This window comes from Schistocerca gregaria, chromosome 2, assembly GCF_023897955.1.
Source record: "Schistocerca gregaria isolate iqSchGreg1 chromosome 2, iqSchGreg1.2, whole genome shotgun sequence".
Lineage (NCBI taxonomy): Eukaryota > Metazoa > Arthropoda > Insecta > Orthoptera > Acrididae > Schistocerca > Schistocerca gregaria.
In genome coordinates, this window is record NC_064921.1 from 1004744996 (window position 1) to 1004761900 (window position 16905).

Here is a 16905-nt window from a genome sequence, read left to right on the forward strand (position 1 = left end):
CAATGTAAATATCTTCTCACAAAGAGCTCAATATCGTGAGAAACACCTCCGAGGGGTATTTGACAAACTAGCAGAGCATGTGTTTGTGGTTAACGAGGACAAATGCCAACTCCAGCAAAAATGTGTTACATTCGTAGGCCACCTCATCAATGCTTCAGGCATCTGCCCTACCACGGAAAAGATTGACCAAATCTATAACCTACCACCCCCAATGGACTATCAAGAGTAGCGTCATTTTCTAGGGGTAATTAATTTTTACCAACACCTCCCCCATGCCGCAGAAACACTTCTGCCACTCACAGAGTCACTGTGTGCCAAGAACATGTCAGGCAAATGTTAGCTCACTTGGACTCCTGATATGCAAGCAGCTTTTGAGAATATCAAAATCGACCTAGCTCAGACCAACACCCTGGCACTCCCATCACCGGATGGCCATATGGTTATGACAACTAATGCCAGCAACCAAGCAATTGGGCCAGTACTACAACAGGAAGTCCAATGTGCAACCCATCCACTGAGGTTTTTCTTGAGGAAATTCACTGACTCCCAGAAAATGTGGCCAATCTTTTGACTCCCAGAAAATGTGGTCAATCTTTGTCCGTGGGCTTTTGGTAATATACGAAGCGGTTTGGTACTTCTGAGATGACATTGAGGGCCGGCTGCTTACTATCTACACAGACCACTGCCCACTGGCTGATGCTATTAAAAACCCACCAACCACAACCTCCCATCAATGATTCCACCATCTGAACTTGATTTACAAAACTACTATGAACATCTGCTGTGTACGGGGAGCAGAAAACATGGTGGCTGACTACCTCTCAGGACTCGTTGCCACATCGACACACTTTGACTTGGACCAACTAGCGGAGGCACATGCAAAGACACCGACCTTCAAAACCTGCTATATGGACACACAACAGGCCTCCGGCTCAAGCAGAGGGTAGGAAGTCATTCCAATCCCAGGAGCTAAGGTAAGTCTTTCCGCTCCCGGGATTGGAATGACTCCTTACCCTCTCCCTTAAAACCCACATCCTTTCGTCTTTCCCTCTCCTTCCCTCTTTCCTGATGAAGCAACCGTTGGTTGCGAAAGCTTGAATTTTGTGTGCGTGTTTGTGTTTGTTTGTGTGTCTATCAACATGCCAATGCTTTCGTTTGGTAAGTTACATCATCTTTGTTTTTAGATATGAATAAATATATATGGTTAAAAAAAGAAAAGAAAAAAAAAAGAGCTGTTGGCTGCCAAGCGTAAGGTTATGAGTTCAAACCTTGTGCAGTGGTTAATATTTTCTTTATTTAAAAACAATATTGAAGTGTCTTACTTCATGAATTTTATTCGTTTGAATGTAATTTTTTGAAATTTCTAGTTCTTTGTCTCTTTATTAAAACTTTCGCTGCTACAGAGACGTGCTCCCTGCATTCCACACTGTGCGCGATTTTGTCATCACTGCACTGCTCACCTGTGCAGACTCATGGTGTTCCGACTGCTTTGACACACTTATCATTCGATTTAACAAAAACTATTTGGCCTAAAATTTTGGTTTTTACACATCTTCTTGACCGATACCTTCCCCCATAATTGACTTAATTTTGTTTCAATGTTCAGCGACGTTATTGTGCAGCATTAAATGTAATAAGCCATTGCAAGAAATTTTGAAGAGTTTGCAGAGGTAAAAGTCCATAGCGTATACTTTCCGTATGGTCGATTTTAGTTGCCACAATGTTGAGAATGAAATGTAGACAAGATACCTCAATTTCATATAAAATTTACTGTAGAACAATATCTCATTTAATTTAAGTACCACATAGGTGTCTTATTTAATATTGAGTAATATTCCATCTTTCGCGACTGTAGTAAAAGTTTTATTTACACCAGGTGCGTTTGGCTTTGTTTTAAAGCACTTCAATCAATGAAAGGTATGGCACATACACAATGGTACTCTCTTTGTTGTTTTTGTTCCACAGTTGCAGTTTTACCAGTGGTATTGAAATATATTCCTCTTCTGCAACTGTAATAAGTGTCTTATTTAGACCAGATGCATTTTTTTCTTTTGAAGCATCAACAGTGGATAGTATTTTGTCTCCTCCAAGTCACCTTTCGTAGTTTTGTGCTGCGGTAACACTACATCAACGTTTGTGTCAGCTGATCAGTGTTTTAGCAAATAAATGCTGTTTGTGTGCGCCACACACAAAAATTATATTTGACATAGCTCAGAGCACTTCACTGATAGATGGTATATTAAAGTCCTAACGTTTTTGTAAGTCCACAGTTTTGTTTAATGTATTTTGTCTATTTCCTTTTGACTGATTGAAGTGCTTTAAAATAAAGCCAAACGCACCTGGTGTAAATAAAACTTTTGTTACAGTCACGAAACCTGGAATATTTCTCGATATTACATACGACACCTATGTGGTACTTAAATTAAATGAGATATTGTTATACAGTAAATTTTATATGAAATTTAGGTATCTTGTTCACATTTCATTCTCAACATTGTGGCAACTAAAAGCAACCATATGGAAAGTATACGCATGGACTTTTACCTCTGCAAATTCTTTAAAATTTTGTGCAATGGTTTACTACATTTAATGCTGCATAATAACTGCACTGAAAATCGAAACAAAATTAAGTCATTTATGGGGGAAGGTATCAGTCAAGAAGATGTGTAAAAATAAAATTTTTGGGCCAAATAGTTTTTGTGAAATCGAATGATAAGTGTGTCAAAGCAGTCAGAACACCATGTGTCTGCACAGGCAAGCAGTGCAGTGACAAAATTGCGCACAGTGCGGAATGCGAGGAGCACATCTTTGTAGCAGCGAAAGGGTTAATGCGGCCATGGTGGCTTTACCTCATGAACTGTGCGTTCCCCCCTAAACGTAAGTTTACGAACTATACTATACCATGGTGCAGCTTCTCTTGGCGTGTGCGTCATGTGCAACTGGTAACGCAGCAATCTCCCGCGTCTCGGCAGGCATGCGCGAGCTGCCAATATAAATGAATTGAACTGTACTTTGGTGCAACATATCCTATTGTAGGTAACAACCAGTCGTCCCTCCTCCACAACTTGTCTCATGCTGGCATACGCCTGACACTGAAACTCATAACTGAACATTTCATTTGGACTAAAAGTAAGCGCTCTGTGGACAAGAGCCTGTATCCAGTGCCAACAGACCAAGACAGGACATTACGCCCAACCACCTTTTGAGAAATTTCCTATCCCAAAGGGCCACTTCCAGCATGTCCACATAGACTTGGTGGGACCACGCCCAGATTCAAAAGGATACAAGTACATCTTGTAAGCCATAGACAGGACAACTCAATGGCCACACCTCTAACTGATATCTCAGCCAAAACTATCACCTGAGCTTTCATCACACTATGGATTGCATGCCCCAGCTACCCAGAGTCCCTGAAAATGGACCAGGGTTGGCACTTGTTGAACAGTGGCACTGCACCCTCAAGACAGCACTCATATGCCATGACCAGGAGAAGACGGAGGTTCTCACCTGGGTGCTGTTGGGTATATGAGCTGCCTGCAAAGGTGATCTGGATGCGTTGCTGGCAGAGGTGCTCTATGGGGAACTGATCACTCTCCCAGTAGAGTTCGTATCAGAAACCTCTGACTCCACGGATGTCAGGCTGCCAGACCTAGTAAAATTCATCAGGGATCACATCTGCCATGTCTGCATCCCACTGCCATCCCACCACTACAAAGCAACCATCATTGTGCACAAGGGTCTCTAACCATATACCCAAGTCATGCTCAGGACTGACACTGTCAAACCCGTCCTCCAGCTTGTGTACAGTGGCGCGTACAAGGTGTTGAAACAGGGGCCAAACATTTTTGATATCTTTCTTGCTGACACATCTGGTGTTTACCCTCCACTGACCCCAGCTCCAAGACCCTTAAGTGAATTTACAGTCAGCCTAGAACTGCGGGACTACCTCCCAGAAGACATTTCTGTAACACTGTAAGACTTGCTACTCATGGTTAGGGCCAAATTCGACAGTAGACAGTCGAGCTACAGCATGGACTTGAGATAATTAGAGCACTACATGCCCCTTCCACCTACAATCAACACAGCAGATCTGAAATCCATTCTTTCTTTGGATGGCTACTAGCTTGTGTTGGCCCCGGAGCACTTTATAATGATGACTGACACCCTGGACATCATTACCGGTGGACCAACAGCTTCATCAGACGATGTACCACCAGCCACATAATATGTCAACGGACACACCATCACCCCATTGGTGTCGCTGCTGATGTCACAGGGCAGCCGGTACAGGCACCTGGCAGACTATGATATGTTAGCCTTCACCATTGCCAGCAGGACAACGCACCATGACGTGCACCAGTCACCGTGCTTCACACTTGTGGGGTGGGAGTTGCTTTGTGGGAATGTAGAACAGATTAGTTTTCTGTAGTATATGCTCTGTGCTAAATGCACTTTGTGTACACTATGTGAATAAAAGTATTCATAGTAAGTGATGGGAGTGCAAGTGATTATTTATCAGCATAATTACTGTGCCTGCTCCCTACTACCTACATGTCTTTACTTCAGAATGCCTCAGATAGTTGCTCAAACTTCTTCTGTGCATTTGCATTCTCTCCCAGTGTCTTCTTTTTCACTAGGGACATGCCAAGAGATACCAAACTATCATTTAATCCATCTAAAGCTATTTTTTCAGCTACATGTGTGTCTGACTCATCTGAGGAGCTATATAGGTTTGTGGTTTCCACTTCTTTCAATGTTGTTGGGTCAGCCACAGGCCCCTGTCCGTGAGTTAATATTGTTTTACATTTATCACATATTCTGTAATCTTTCATTATGCCCCACCAATCATATCAACAATCTAAATGTGTTCTTTACGTAGATTTTTCTTGTATCTATTGTGTCCCTCTTCCCAGAATGGAGTACAGCAATACATGATCTTCTCAAACTCCATCTGCAAGGTAGATTTGTGTGATATCAACACACAACATCTTTAGCAACAACTATCTGTGTACATGTAGCAACCATACTGCTATTCAATATTTGATGGCTTCATATTGCCCTGCCTACATTGTCACCTTACTGTGCATTGTTATAACATCATCTTTATAACAATATACATGTTTTTCAGTGCATCCTGTCATATTGTCGGAGTCTGAATATGATTTATTTTGCATTAATGCAACACCTTGCTGTATGTATTGACTTATATCTGCTAATTGCATTTCATCCCAATTTGACTTTTTATTATGTTGTGTAGTGTATCATGAAGAAGCAAATATATATTTTTTTAGTTTTGACACTGGTATATTTTGAGATATCCAAGGTCAAAAGTCAGGCTCACTGACCTCAGTTGTGTATATTCTTTGAATAGGACAAAACTGCATATAATTGAAATGCTTGTTTCAATACCTTTGAGAAATTGCCTGGTTCACTGTTCTATATTTATTAAAACAGAAGTTACAATTGTTTTTGTCAGCAGTGTTTGTTAAATTTTCTACACATTTTTAGAACTTTGAGTGGCCATTACTCTCGTCTCACATGCACTAAAATTCTTCGATTTTGTATCTTTCATTCTATTGTCATGTGCAATGAAAACTGAAGATGGTCAGGTTGAAAATTGCAGTTTTCTGTGTTGATTTGACATGGAACAATTCAGAATATAAAAATTTTGAATACCAATAGCTTTTAAACTAATGAGGTTTCCGACAACATTTGCTTAAAAGAAGCTAATGTGAACTTCCAAACAATGTATGTTCATCGTAAATCATTTTTTGTTATATAGAAATTTTACATTATGTTTTTTATAGGATTCAATTTTTAGTTGTATTTATTTAAGAAAAGTGGTAACTAAGAACTGATTAATAAAGTTAATCTGTAATACTGTAAATAAAACTTTCATAATTTCAGAAATTTGTATATTACACATTGCTTATTTCATAGGTTGCATAATACAAAACTACAGTTTGAAACAGTTAAATAAACCTTGTCTTGCTTTTACGAACTACTTCTGTTTCAAATAAATGACGAGATGACAAACCTTTTGTGGAACATGATATACGTACATGTTATAATTAACAACAAATAAATAAATAAAAATAAATGAAATGGTGAATTCTTTTAGTTATAACCCATAATGAATGTGATTATCACCTCTGTGTGATCAATAGTATCACAGAATATGAGAAAAAGCACTTGTCAGAAAGTGAACATAACACTTGGCATTGAATACATTAATAAAATTTACTCTATGGAACAATAGTTAACAGCTAAAATGTTACTGCCATTGCAATTAAGATACAAGTAATGATATTACATAGAAATAACTATATAAACAAGTAATTTGAAGTCAGCAGGAAGTTACCTGCCATCCCTCAGTAGTTGCTGAAATGGTAGCATGTTTATTCATTTCTCAGGTTTCTTTTTATTTAAAAAAATTGGCTTTTTATAGTCACATTCCTAATAAAGTCTTCATGCTTTGGCTGATGGCCTGCATTTACTCTTCTGACATCAATTTCCAAGAGCGGTTTTTTTGTTTTTGATCATAAATGTCATACTAGTAATTAAAATGCTTCGTATTTGTTCATCCATAGACCATTTTCATGTCTGGGGAGTTTGGTGGCCAGCAGAGATGTTAAAACTCAGAAGAGTATTCCTGGAGCCACTCGGTAGCAATTCTGGACCTGTGAGTTGTTGCATTAATCTGCTGGAATTGCCCATGTTCATCGGAGTGCACACTGCACATGAATGAGTGCAGTTGATCAGACAGGGTGCTTACGTATATGTCACCTGTCATAGTCCTATCTAGGCATATCAGGAGTCCCATACCACTCCAACTGCACACACTCTACACCATTACAAAGCCTCCATGAACTTGAACATTCCCCTGCTGACAGGCAGGGTACATGGATTCATGAGGTTGTCTCCATACCCGTAAATATCCATCCACTCGACGCAGTTTGAAACGAGACTTGTCTGACCAGGCAACATGTTTCCAGTCATCAACAATCCAATGTTGGTGTTGACAGGCCCAGGTAAGGTATAAAGCTTTGTGTCATGCAGTCATCAAGGATACACAACTGGGTTGTTGGCTCTGAAAGCCCATGCCAATGATGTTTTGTTGAATGGTTCGCACACTGACACTTGTTGATGGTCCAGCATTGAAATCTGGAGCAATTTGTGGAAGGGTTGAATTTATGTCACACTGAACTATTCTCTTCAGCTGTCATTGGTGCCATTGTTGCAGGATCTTTTTCCGGTCCCAGTGATTTGATGTTATACCGGATTCCTGATATTCACAGTACGCTTATGAAAAATCCCCACTTCATCGCTACCTTGGAGGTGCTATGTCCCATCAATCACATGCCAGCTATAACACCATGTTCAGAATCACTTAAATTTTGATAAGCTGCCATCTAACAACTGCGCCAGACACTTGTTGTCTTGTATAGGCATTTCCGGCTGCAGTGCTGTATTCTGCCTCTTTACATACCTATGTATTTAAATACACAAGCTTATACCAATTTCTTTGTCACTTCACTGTAAATTGGCCATATTATTAATATAAATTCCCCTTTCTGATAAGTAAACATGAACAGGCACCTATTAAATCATATAAGATGAAGAAGAAGAAATTGTGATACAAATGAGATTAAATTTCCAGTCAATGTGACAAAATTGGCGTCACATGAAATTCAACAAATACTTTTTAATGACTAATAATCTCTTATGTTAGTACTCTTAGTTTAAGAAGACACATGTTGCAGCCTTAATTTACACAAGTTTCAGCAAGAAAGAAAGCAGTATCATAGTGAAATGTTTGTAAACGGTTGATATTTTCTTTCAATTAGAATTTATAAGAAACTGAGGACCAAAATTACAATATTTTTTTTTTTTTTGTTATTTCAGGTTCAAGATTACTCAACATTGCACTTACCATCATCAGAAAAAATACATCAGTTGCTCAGTAAACTGATTGTTGTAAAGCTGAATGGTGGACTTGGGACGTCAATGGGTTGTGAGGGACCAAAATCTGTTATTACAGTCAGAAATGACATGAACTTCCTTGATCTGACAGTGGAACAAATACTAGTATGGTGGAATAAGTGTCAAATTATGATACTGAAATTATGTTTATCTTTTCATTTAAGTGATAGAATTCACAGTCTTGCTCACACTTTATTTTAACAATGTTTCTAATGATCCCAATCCTTCCATCCAGACTGCACTGCATAAATTCCTTAAAACCTTAAGGTCTGAGACATGGGTACTTACAACTGCTTCCATAGAACTCTTACCTGCTCCTGATCCATATAGCATCAACTTCTACCTGCTTCCTAAAATAAACAAAAACAACCATCCTCGCTATTCCATAGCAGCTGGTTTTAAAGCCCCTGCCAAATGTATCTCAATTCTTACTGACAATCACCTCCGACCCTCCACAACAAAAGACACCAACCATTCAGTGGAGTGTCTCAGATCTGTTACCATCTCTCTCCTACATGGAATCCTACGTGTGATCATCAAAGCAACCTCATTGCAGATAAACATTCCACAAAACATGGCCTCACAACCCCAGAACACAATTTCTTTCCATGACCACATTATTGGTGAAAAGCTCTCAGGTTTCCAGCTGGATAGCAGTGTTTAAATACTGCAATGTTTTGATGAGTCTCATACTTATCTTCTGCCAAAGTCTTGAGATATGTGGATACTGTGATGTTTATACTAGTGGAGGAGCCCCCTCTACCTGGCTACAGGCAGCTGTATACTGTCTAGTTGGTGGGTGGGGACAGGGCGAGGCTGCAGTGGTGGAGTAGCGGGTGCTCCATTTGCTCTCTGTGGGCATTCTGGCTGCATCTTGTGAGTTGGACGGTGCTGGTCACACTCTTGTCATATTGCCATTAATGCCAAATTCCATGCCACATTTAGTTGGTGTCCTTTGTCTCTTTTGACAAGATGTTGTGAACCCAAATTACAGTGGACCCCTTACAGCGCTGTCCTAATAACTGGTTGCTCACCAAAGTACCTTGGTCTTCCTAGAGGCTATGCTCTGCTAGCACTGATTTTTCTGTTTGTTCCAGTCACATGCATCTGATCTCCTCCTCACAGTATTTTGAAATACAGTATTGTGTTCGCCCAATGTACTGTTGGCCATATTCATAAGCAATACTGTATATTCCCTATACTTTCATTTTTAGTGAGTCTTTTGCTGAGCCAAGCCACTCTTTTGTCTTTGGTGGTTGTCAGAAGATAGTTTTTGTGTTGGATTTTTCGAGAAGCCTTGCAATTTTGGCTGGGAGTAGTCCCAGGTGCAGAAGGAAAGCAAGTCTCTGGCTTCTTCTTTCTCTTCCTGTTTCCAGCATCTTGTCTCTTATTGAATGCTGTACTAAACTGCACTTCACTGTACCTATTTATGTGGAATCCTTCCCTCAGGCATTTTAGTTTATCCTGGAGGCTTTCTTTACCACATGTGACATGTGCCCTATGTACCAGTGTACTCAGCCTCAGCACTGTTTGCTGTTGTGTTGGATGGTGTTGGATCGTTGCATGCATGTACAGGTCTGTGAGTGTCTTCTTCCTATATAGTGAAAGGCCTAGCATACCAACTGTTTTCTTCCTTATTAGTAGGTCCAGGAAAGGGAGACAGCCATTCTCGTCTATTCCCATAGTGAAAGCAATGTTATGATGGATGCTGTTAAGGTAGTCCAGGAACTCTTCCAGTACCTGTCTACCATGCTCCCATACCACAAAGGTATCGTTGACATAGCAGAAGAAGTGCTTGGCTTTCTGGTGAGCAATTTGAAGAGCCACCTTCTCAAAGTGTGCCATACAACAGTTTGCAGTGGAGATCCATGGCCACATAATTGATCTGTTCATAAGACTAACTGTTGGACTTTAAGTAGGTGTTCATCAGTTCATGTCAAAGCTCACAAGCAGGTTATCACTTTGTAATCACATATCCTAAGTTTTATCGTCCAGGTTCTTAGATGATGACTACAGTGTCCCGCAAGGGGTTCTAGAAGTGTCTCCAGATATTTGGCCAGTCCATAATTGTATGAACTGATGGTGTCAAGTCTAACAAGGAGAGTCCCCTCAGGGGGCACACCATTCTTTGGTGAGTTTGTGCTTGGCTACCAAGGGACCCAGCCTTTGCAGCACCCTTTCCCTTTCCGCACTGCATGCCTATTCTCCTGCTGTTCTTTTTCACCTGCCTTGGGGATTATGTCCGGGATATTTTTGGGAATGTGTTCTGAAGTTTTAGCTTGACATCAGAATAGTCCATCAATTGTTTTTTCTTTCTTTCTCTGTTGTCCATCTACTAGCTTTCTCTGCTTTGGCGTTTGCTGACCCTCTTTGTTTCTCCTTCCTCCCTGTGTGCTCCCAAAAGCCAACCTATGCATTTGATAGTCACAGGTGACTAGATTAGATTAGATTACATGGGTAACATGTAATTCCCAACCCCAGGTCGACAGGTGGGGTTCGCACATACCCCCTGGTACAGGTCAGCCCCAGGGAGGAGTGATTGCCTGCCAATTGGTTCCTCTGCCAGGAGTACAGGAGATGTTACCAGAGGTGTGGACTGTCACCTAGGGTGGGTGAGCCCTTCAGCTGGAAGGAGTGGGCTGGCACTCTTAGGGGATTTTTTTGTCATGAGCCAATTACCACATCAATCTACATCTACTACATGTAAACACAATGTGGGTAAAGATTCAAAGAGTGTACTAGCTGCACTTCGGTTCCTCATGGTATCATGTGCAGAAAAAGGTCAGTCCTTTTTTATGGTTAATCCATTTATTTTTCAGTAAGGTGTTAATGCAATTTCAGACCCTGTGAAATCCTGCTCTCATTTATATAATGGCACTTTGCTTCTGGAGACCAATTGCGATTATCAAGCCCAACAACTACTTACAGCTTCACTCCTGTTCTTGTGTTGAGGCACATCGGAGGCTGGCTGAAGTCTTTGCATGGTGTTAATTATGTTCAGCTGCTTGATGGTCTGACAGAGAGGGGATTCAAACTTACTTCCCTGATCTGGGCACCACTGCAGTCCATTGGGAAATGAAAAAGGTTGATGCAACCTTAGTGCCCATACTCACTTAATTTCTGATGTTTGACACAGTGGTGCTTCCATTATAGATCAAAGTAGGCTCCAACCACACATTCCCAAACTGATTCATTGCTACCAGTGCCAAAGATACAACCACACAAATCGTGCAAAAACATGGCCATATGTTTTACTTGTGTAGGGATGATCACGAGGGCTACTGCATGCCTCCTCCTCCCTGCTGTATCAGTTAAAATGGTGACCTTTCTGCCTCATCCCATGATGTCACATGTATCTAATTGAGTGGGCCTTTCAAAAGATCTGGGTGAAGGAAACAGTACCTTACACTGTCACTTGCAAGTTGTTGGCTAGTTGAAAGCCCTGCACCTTACCACCCAGCACTTACAGTACTGTTCTTGTCATGCCTCACTCCATGAAGACCATAGCCACGAAGATTTGTGACCTCTAATTCTGCACTGCATTAGTAAAATCACCCATTATCACAGTAGCATCCCAGTCCCGTTCTCCTCCAGCTATGTGACAAGCCACAAAATCATCACCTGTGGCTGTGAAATCACCTACTACACAACCAGCAGTCCAGAAAGACAAAAAGAATATTCCTGCAAATACTTTTTACATCCCTCCAGCCAACAAACGTCTGAGTCTTCATCTGTTAACTGTACAGGCTCTAAGAAATCAAACAAGGGCAAACAGTGTTCTCTTTCCCCGACTCAGAGAATTTCTTCAATGGTGTCGCCATGTGACACCCTCACCTGACCAAACTCCATTTCACTGGTGCAACCTGCCTACCATTTTTCTGCCTCTGAATCTGCAGACTCACCTACTGAGATTTCTGATGTCTCTGTAGGTCTCAAGGAACAGGATCTTCCAGCCTCTGCACCCTGTGGCAATGGGTCTTCAAAGGCTTTCACTCAACAGTCACTGAAGTGACTACCCTTTGTTTGTTCCCTCCTCCTCAATTCCTCTTATTACTCTTCTACAATGGAACATTCATGGCATTAGATCCAACAAGGGGGATTTATGGCTGCTCTTGGAATCAAAGCATCCACTTGTTCCTGCTGTCAAGAAACAAAATTGTCTCCTCACAACTGCTTTGACCTCTTGCATTTCCTTCCAGTCGGCTTTGACCTCCCCCCCAAAGACAGCATTCCAGCACATGGGGGAGTCCTGCTGTTCATCCGTGATGATGTTCGTAGCCAAATAAACTCACAGGACACTTGGCTGCAAGCAGTTGCAGTCTGCATTATCCTTCCTTGCTTCACATTTTCTCTTTGCAACATCTACATCCCCCCGTCATTTGGTGTCACCAGGGCAGGCTTCCTCCAGCTTACTGATCAATTCTTTCACCTCTTTTTGCTTCTCAGTGACTTTAATGAACACCATATACTTTGGGGCTCTGCCAGAACCTGTCCGAGATGTGTCCTCTTGGCTGATCTTCTCAAACAACTCAACCTCATTTGTATTAACACTGGAGCAACCATGTTCCTTTAAGACTCCATGCTCACCTGTTCTCATTTGGATCTCTCATTCTGCACTGCCTAGCTTGCCTGTCATTCCAAGTGGTCCATTCTCTATGACATGTACTTGAGCAACCATTTCCCATGGGCTATCCATTTGCTGACTCCTACCCCACTTGCATGTAAACACAATTGGCAGCTTTATAAGGCTGATTCGAGGCTTTATTCCCTCCTGGCGACCTTTGATGAACAACATTTTCTCAGTTATGCTGACCAGGTAGTGTACCTCACAAATGTTATCCTTACTGCCACAGAGCATTCCATACCTTACACTTCATCTTTACCGTACCATGTTCTTGTCTCCTGTTCAAACACTTTCTCTTTCATATATACAATGGCATTTGGGCATATGGCACGTTTCTCAGATGCTGGTATGAAGACACTGTCATACCCATACGTAAACCCAGTATGGACAAATACCTTTCTTCTAGCTACCACTCCATTTCTCTCACCAGCTGTGTTTGCAAGGCAATGGAATGCATGATCCATGGCCAGTTGGTAAGATGACTCAGATCTAACCACTGCACAATGTGGATTTTGAGTGCACTGTTCTGCAGTTGACCATCTTGTTACTTTGTCAACCCATGCCATGAATGGTTTTCTGTGGAAATACTGGACTGTGCCCATAGCTTTTGATTTGGGAAAATAACACTTGCTGGAGGATGGTATCCTCTGTACTCTATACATGTGGATCTTCCAAGGCTGCATGCCCCATTTTCTTCAGTAATTTTTAAAAGACTGTGTTTTCAAGGTATGTTTTGGTTCGGCCCTGTCGGACACCTTCATCCAGACTAATGGGGTGCCTCAAGGTTCTGTTCTGAGTGTCGTCCTCTTTGCTATAGTCATTAACCCTTTTATGGCGTGTCTCCTGCCAGGCACCTCTGCCTCCTTTTCATTGATGACTTTGTGAAGTATTGCAGTTCTCCATGGACTTGTGTCTTTGAGCAGCAGCCTCAGAGATGTCTTAACCATCTTTACCTGTGAAGTATTGGCAATGGTTTTCACTTTTCCACTGACAAAACCATTTTTAGAATTTCTGGTGGCGCAGTTGGTTTCTCCCACCATCTTTACATCTTTGGGCATATTGCTCTTCCATTTACTGAAACTACCAAATTCCTGGGGCTCATGCTTGATAGAAAAAATTCTTGGTCCTCCCACATGTCTTACCTGGACACATACTGTGCTCAGTCTCTCAGTGTCCTATGTGTTCTAAGTAGTATTTCCTGGGAAGAGGATCGGACCATCCTCCTCCATTTGTACTGATCCTATGCCCACTCTAAACTAGACTATAGGTGTTTTGTTTATTCAACTGCACATCTGTCCATCTTATTCTGTCTTAATACAATCCACCATCAAGGAATCCATTTGGCCACTGGCACCTTTTACAGTAGCCTGGTTGAGAGCCTTATGCAGAAGCTGCTGAACTACTGCGAACATACCGGCATTATGATCTCCTCCATATATGCATGTTGTTTGCCTGCCATGCCTAGCCACCCATCCTAGGCCTTCTTTTTCGATGACTCCCTTGATCACCAGTAGGGAATGCGTCGCTCTTCTCTATTAGTCCACAGCTCGTGGTCTTGTGGTTGCGTTCTCACTTCCCGAGCTCAGGGTCCTGGGTTCAATTCCTGGTGGGGTCAGGGATTTTCACATGCCTCGAGATGGCAGGGTATTTGTGTTGTCCTCAACATTTCATCATCATTCATGAAAGTGGCGAGTTTGGACTGAGTAAAGGTTGGGAATTTGTACAGGTGCTGATAACCATGCACTTGAGTGCCCCACGAACCCAACATCATCGTCATCTTCTCTGTTATCTCCCACAATTCGCTTTTGGCTCCTACTCTGGCAGCTTATCTTCACGCTACCTGCCATGTTCCTGTTGGATGTGAACCCTTGACCACCTTGGCTTCCTACAGTGGCCTGCTTTCAAGTTGAACTTCATTCACTTCCTAAATAAACTACTCTGGATTTGATCTATTGCAGTAAGTATCTCGACCTCCGCATACAACTTAGTGACAGCATGTTCATGTACACTGATGGCTCTCAGACCGACTGTGTTATCAGGTGTGCCTTTGTCATTGGCACCAACCAGTTTTGGCTTTGGCTTCCAGAACACTGCTCAATATTGAGAGCAGAACTCTTTGTCCTCTATCAGGCCATCCAGTACATCCAGCGACACAGGCTTTTTAATTGTGTCATGTGCTCTGATTCTCTCAATGCCCTTCAGAAACTGTGTGTGGGCTACACAGTCCATCCCATAGTGCAATGGGTTAAAGAAAGCTTCCAGTTATTCACACTGTGATGTTCATGTGGGTCCCTGGTCACATCATTCTGATGGGAATGGGGCTGCTAATGCTGCTACCAAGACTGCAGTCCTCCTAATTCGCCCTGCTAGTTCTTCTAATCCATCTGATATCTCCATGTTGCTGTCCGTCAGCAGGTGGTGTCACTTTGGCATCACCACTATTCTTCCCTTCATGGAAACAAGCTCTGGGGAATTAAACATCTCTCAGATGCTCCTCATTGTCATCAAGCTTTGATTGCTCACCATTTCCTGACCAAATGCCCTTTTTTAACCACTTGTGTTCTCACGCATGTTTGCCATCTGAATTACCAGATGTTTTAGCAAATGACACATGGGCTGTCGACTGTGTTTTACTTTTCATCCATTGTAGCAATATGGCAAAGGACATTTAATCTTTGGTTCAGGACATCTTCTGTCTCTACAGCATATTTTGTGGACTCTTCTTCACCAGGAAGTCGTTGTACTCAGACCCCTTTTCTTCCATCAGTTGTGATTAACATATAGTCACTTTTAAGTTCTTTTCATTATTGATGGTCTAAGGTCATAAAATGGGTGCTTATTACCTTAGTTGCTTTTGCACAACAGTAGCATTAGACAAGTATCAGTAAATAGCCTGGTTGTTTGGTGCAGTGGATATGATAATAGTGTCACAAGCAGGATGTTGTGGGTTCAAATCTTACCTGGCGCTATATATATTTCTTTTTTATTTTTAAAACTTTATGACAATGACTTGACCATAATTTTTATTTCGTTAATGGATTTAAATGTAATTTTTTATTTGCATTCCTCTGTCATGTGATTTTAATCTAATATAAACTTCTTCATTTTCTCTCATTTCTATTTCTGTCATTCTTTTTCCACTTGAAATATTTGTTCATGCATTTTTAATTAATTTTATGTATTTTGATTTAATTGCATTTGTTTTATCAACCTCTTTTTCATGCTTGTAATTGTGTTTGTTGCATCCATTTCTCATTTTGCTTTAATTTCATTTCACTTTCACACCCTTCTTTCATTTAAATTTTCAGCTGCATTATTTTGTCCATAGTTCAATAGGTATTTAAGTTATCATTTAAATGTTTCCATGACAATTACTGTGCAAGAAAAATTGCACGTCTGGTAATGAAAAATACATTTTTCACATCATTGCACAGTCAACAGAAATAGATTATTTTGTCTTTTGTTTTTTAATTTATAGACTGGAATTTTCAAATTATTGAATATTATAATAGATAAATATAATTAAATTAATATTCACAAAAATTTCGATTGGAAACAGAATGACATAAGGAAAAAATGAAAAAGTTCATATGCTGATTAAAATTATGTTAAAAAGGGATAGAAATAAAAAGTTGCATCTAAAACAATTAAGTGAATAAAAATAATGATGAAACTCATTTCCATACAAATTTAAAAATAAAATAGTTTAATGGACCTGACGAGATTTGAATCCACACATTTGAAACTATTATCCTATCCATTACATCACACAACCACTCTAAGTAATAGGACTTTTTTAATTATGTTAAGCATCATGCAAAATTCCAAAAAAGTTTTTTTTCAGTTAGTCATAAAAAAAGACAAATCAGGGTGAATGGCTGCGAGGTGTGATACGTGGGATGTTAACCTACATAACCGTATATTTGTTTTCGAAAAGTTGATTCCACTGGTGGATGACCTCTCCTTGTGAATCAAAGAGGTACTTCTTCCTTGTGAATTTGTGGAAGTCCATACAGACGTGGTGACAATAGCAGCCTGGTATACAGCCACTTCTTCACTGCCTCTAGTAGATCTGAGTTCTTCAGCATATCTACAGTTTCCCTGGTCATGGTCAAGGTTGGATCCTTCTTGAGCTTGCCATAGACCAGACCCCGTAGCAGCAAGCCAATTTTATGATGGTAATCACTGATGCATGTCAGCATTACTGCATTCCCTTTGTGTGCTGGAAGAACCACAGTGACAAAAATTATCTCTCAGTGATGAGATACACTATGTGATCAAAAGTATCCAGATGCCCC

The 16905-nt window shown here is 40.8% G+C and overlaps 1 protein-coding gene across 1 annotated transcript in view; it reads left to right on the forward strand.

Annotated features, from left to right (window-relative positions):
* Nucleotides 1-16905, forward strand: part of LOC126335507 (UTP--glucose-1-phosphate uridylyltransferase-like) — a 249487-nt gene that overhangs the window by 55053 nt on the left and 177529 nt on the right. Inside the window, exon 4 of the mRNA XM_049998861.1 lies at nt 7906-8088. Coding sequence (XP_049854818.1) covers nt 7906-8088 — 183 coding nt within the window. The remainder of the gene's footprint in view (nt 1-7905; nt 8089-16905) is intronic.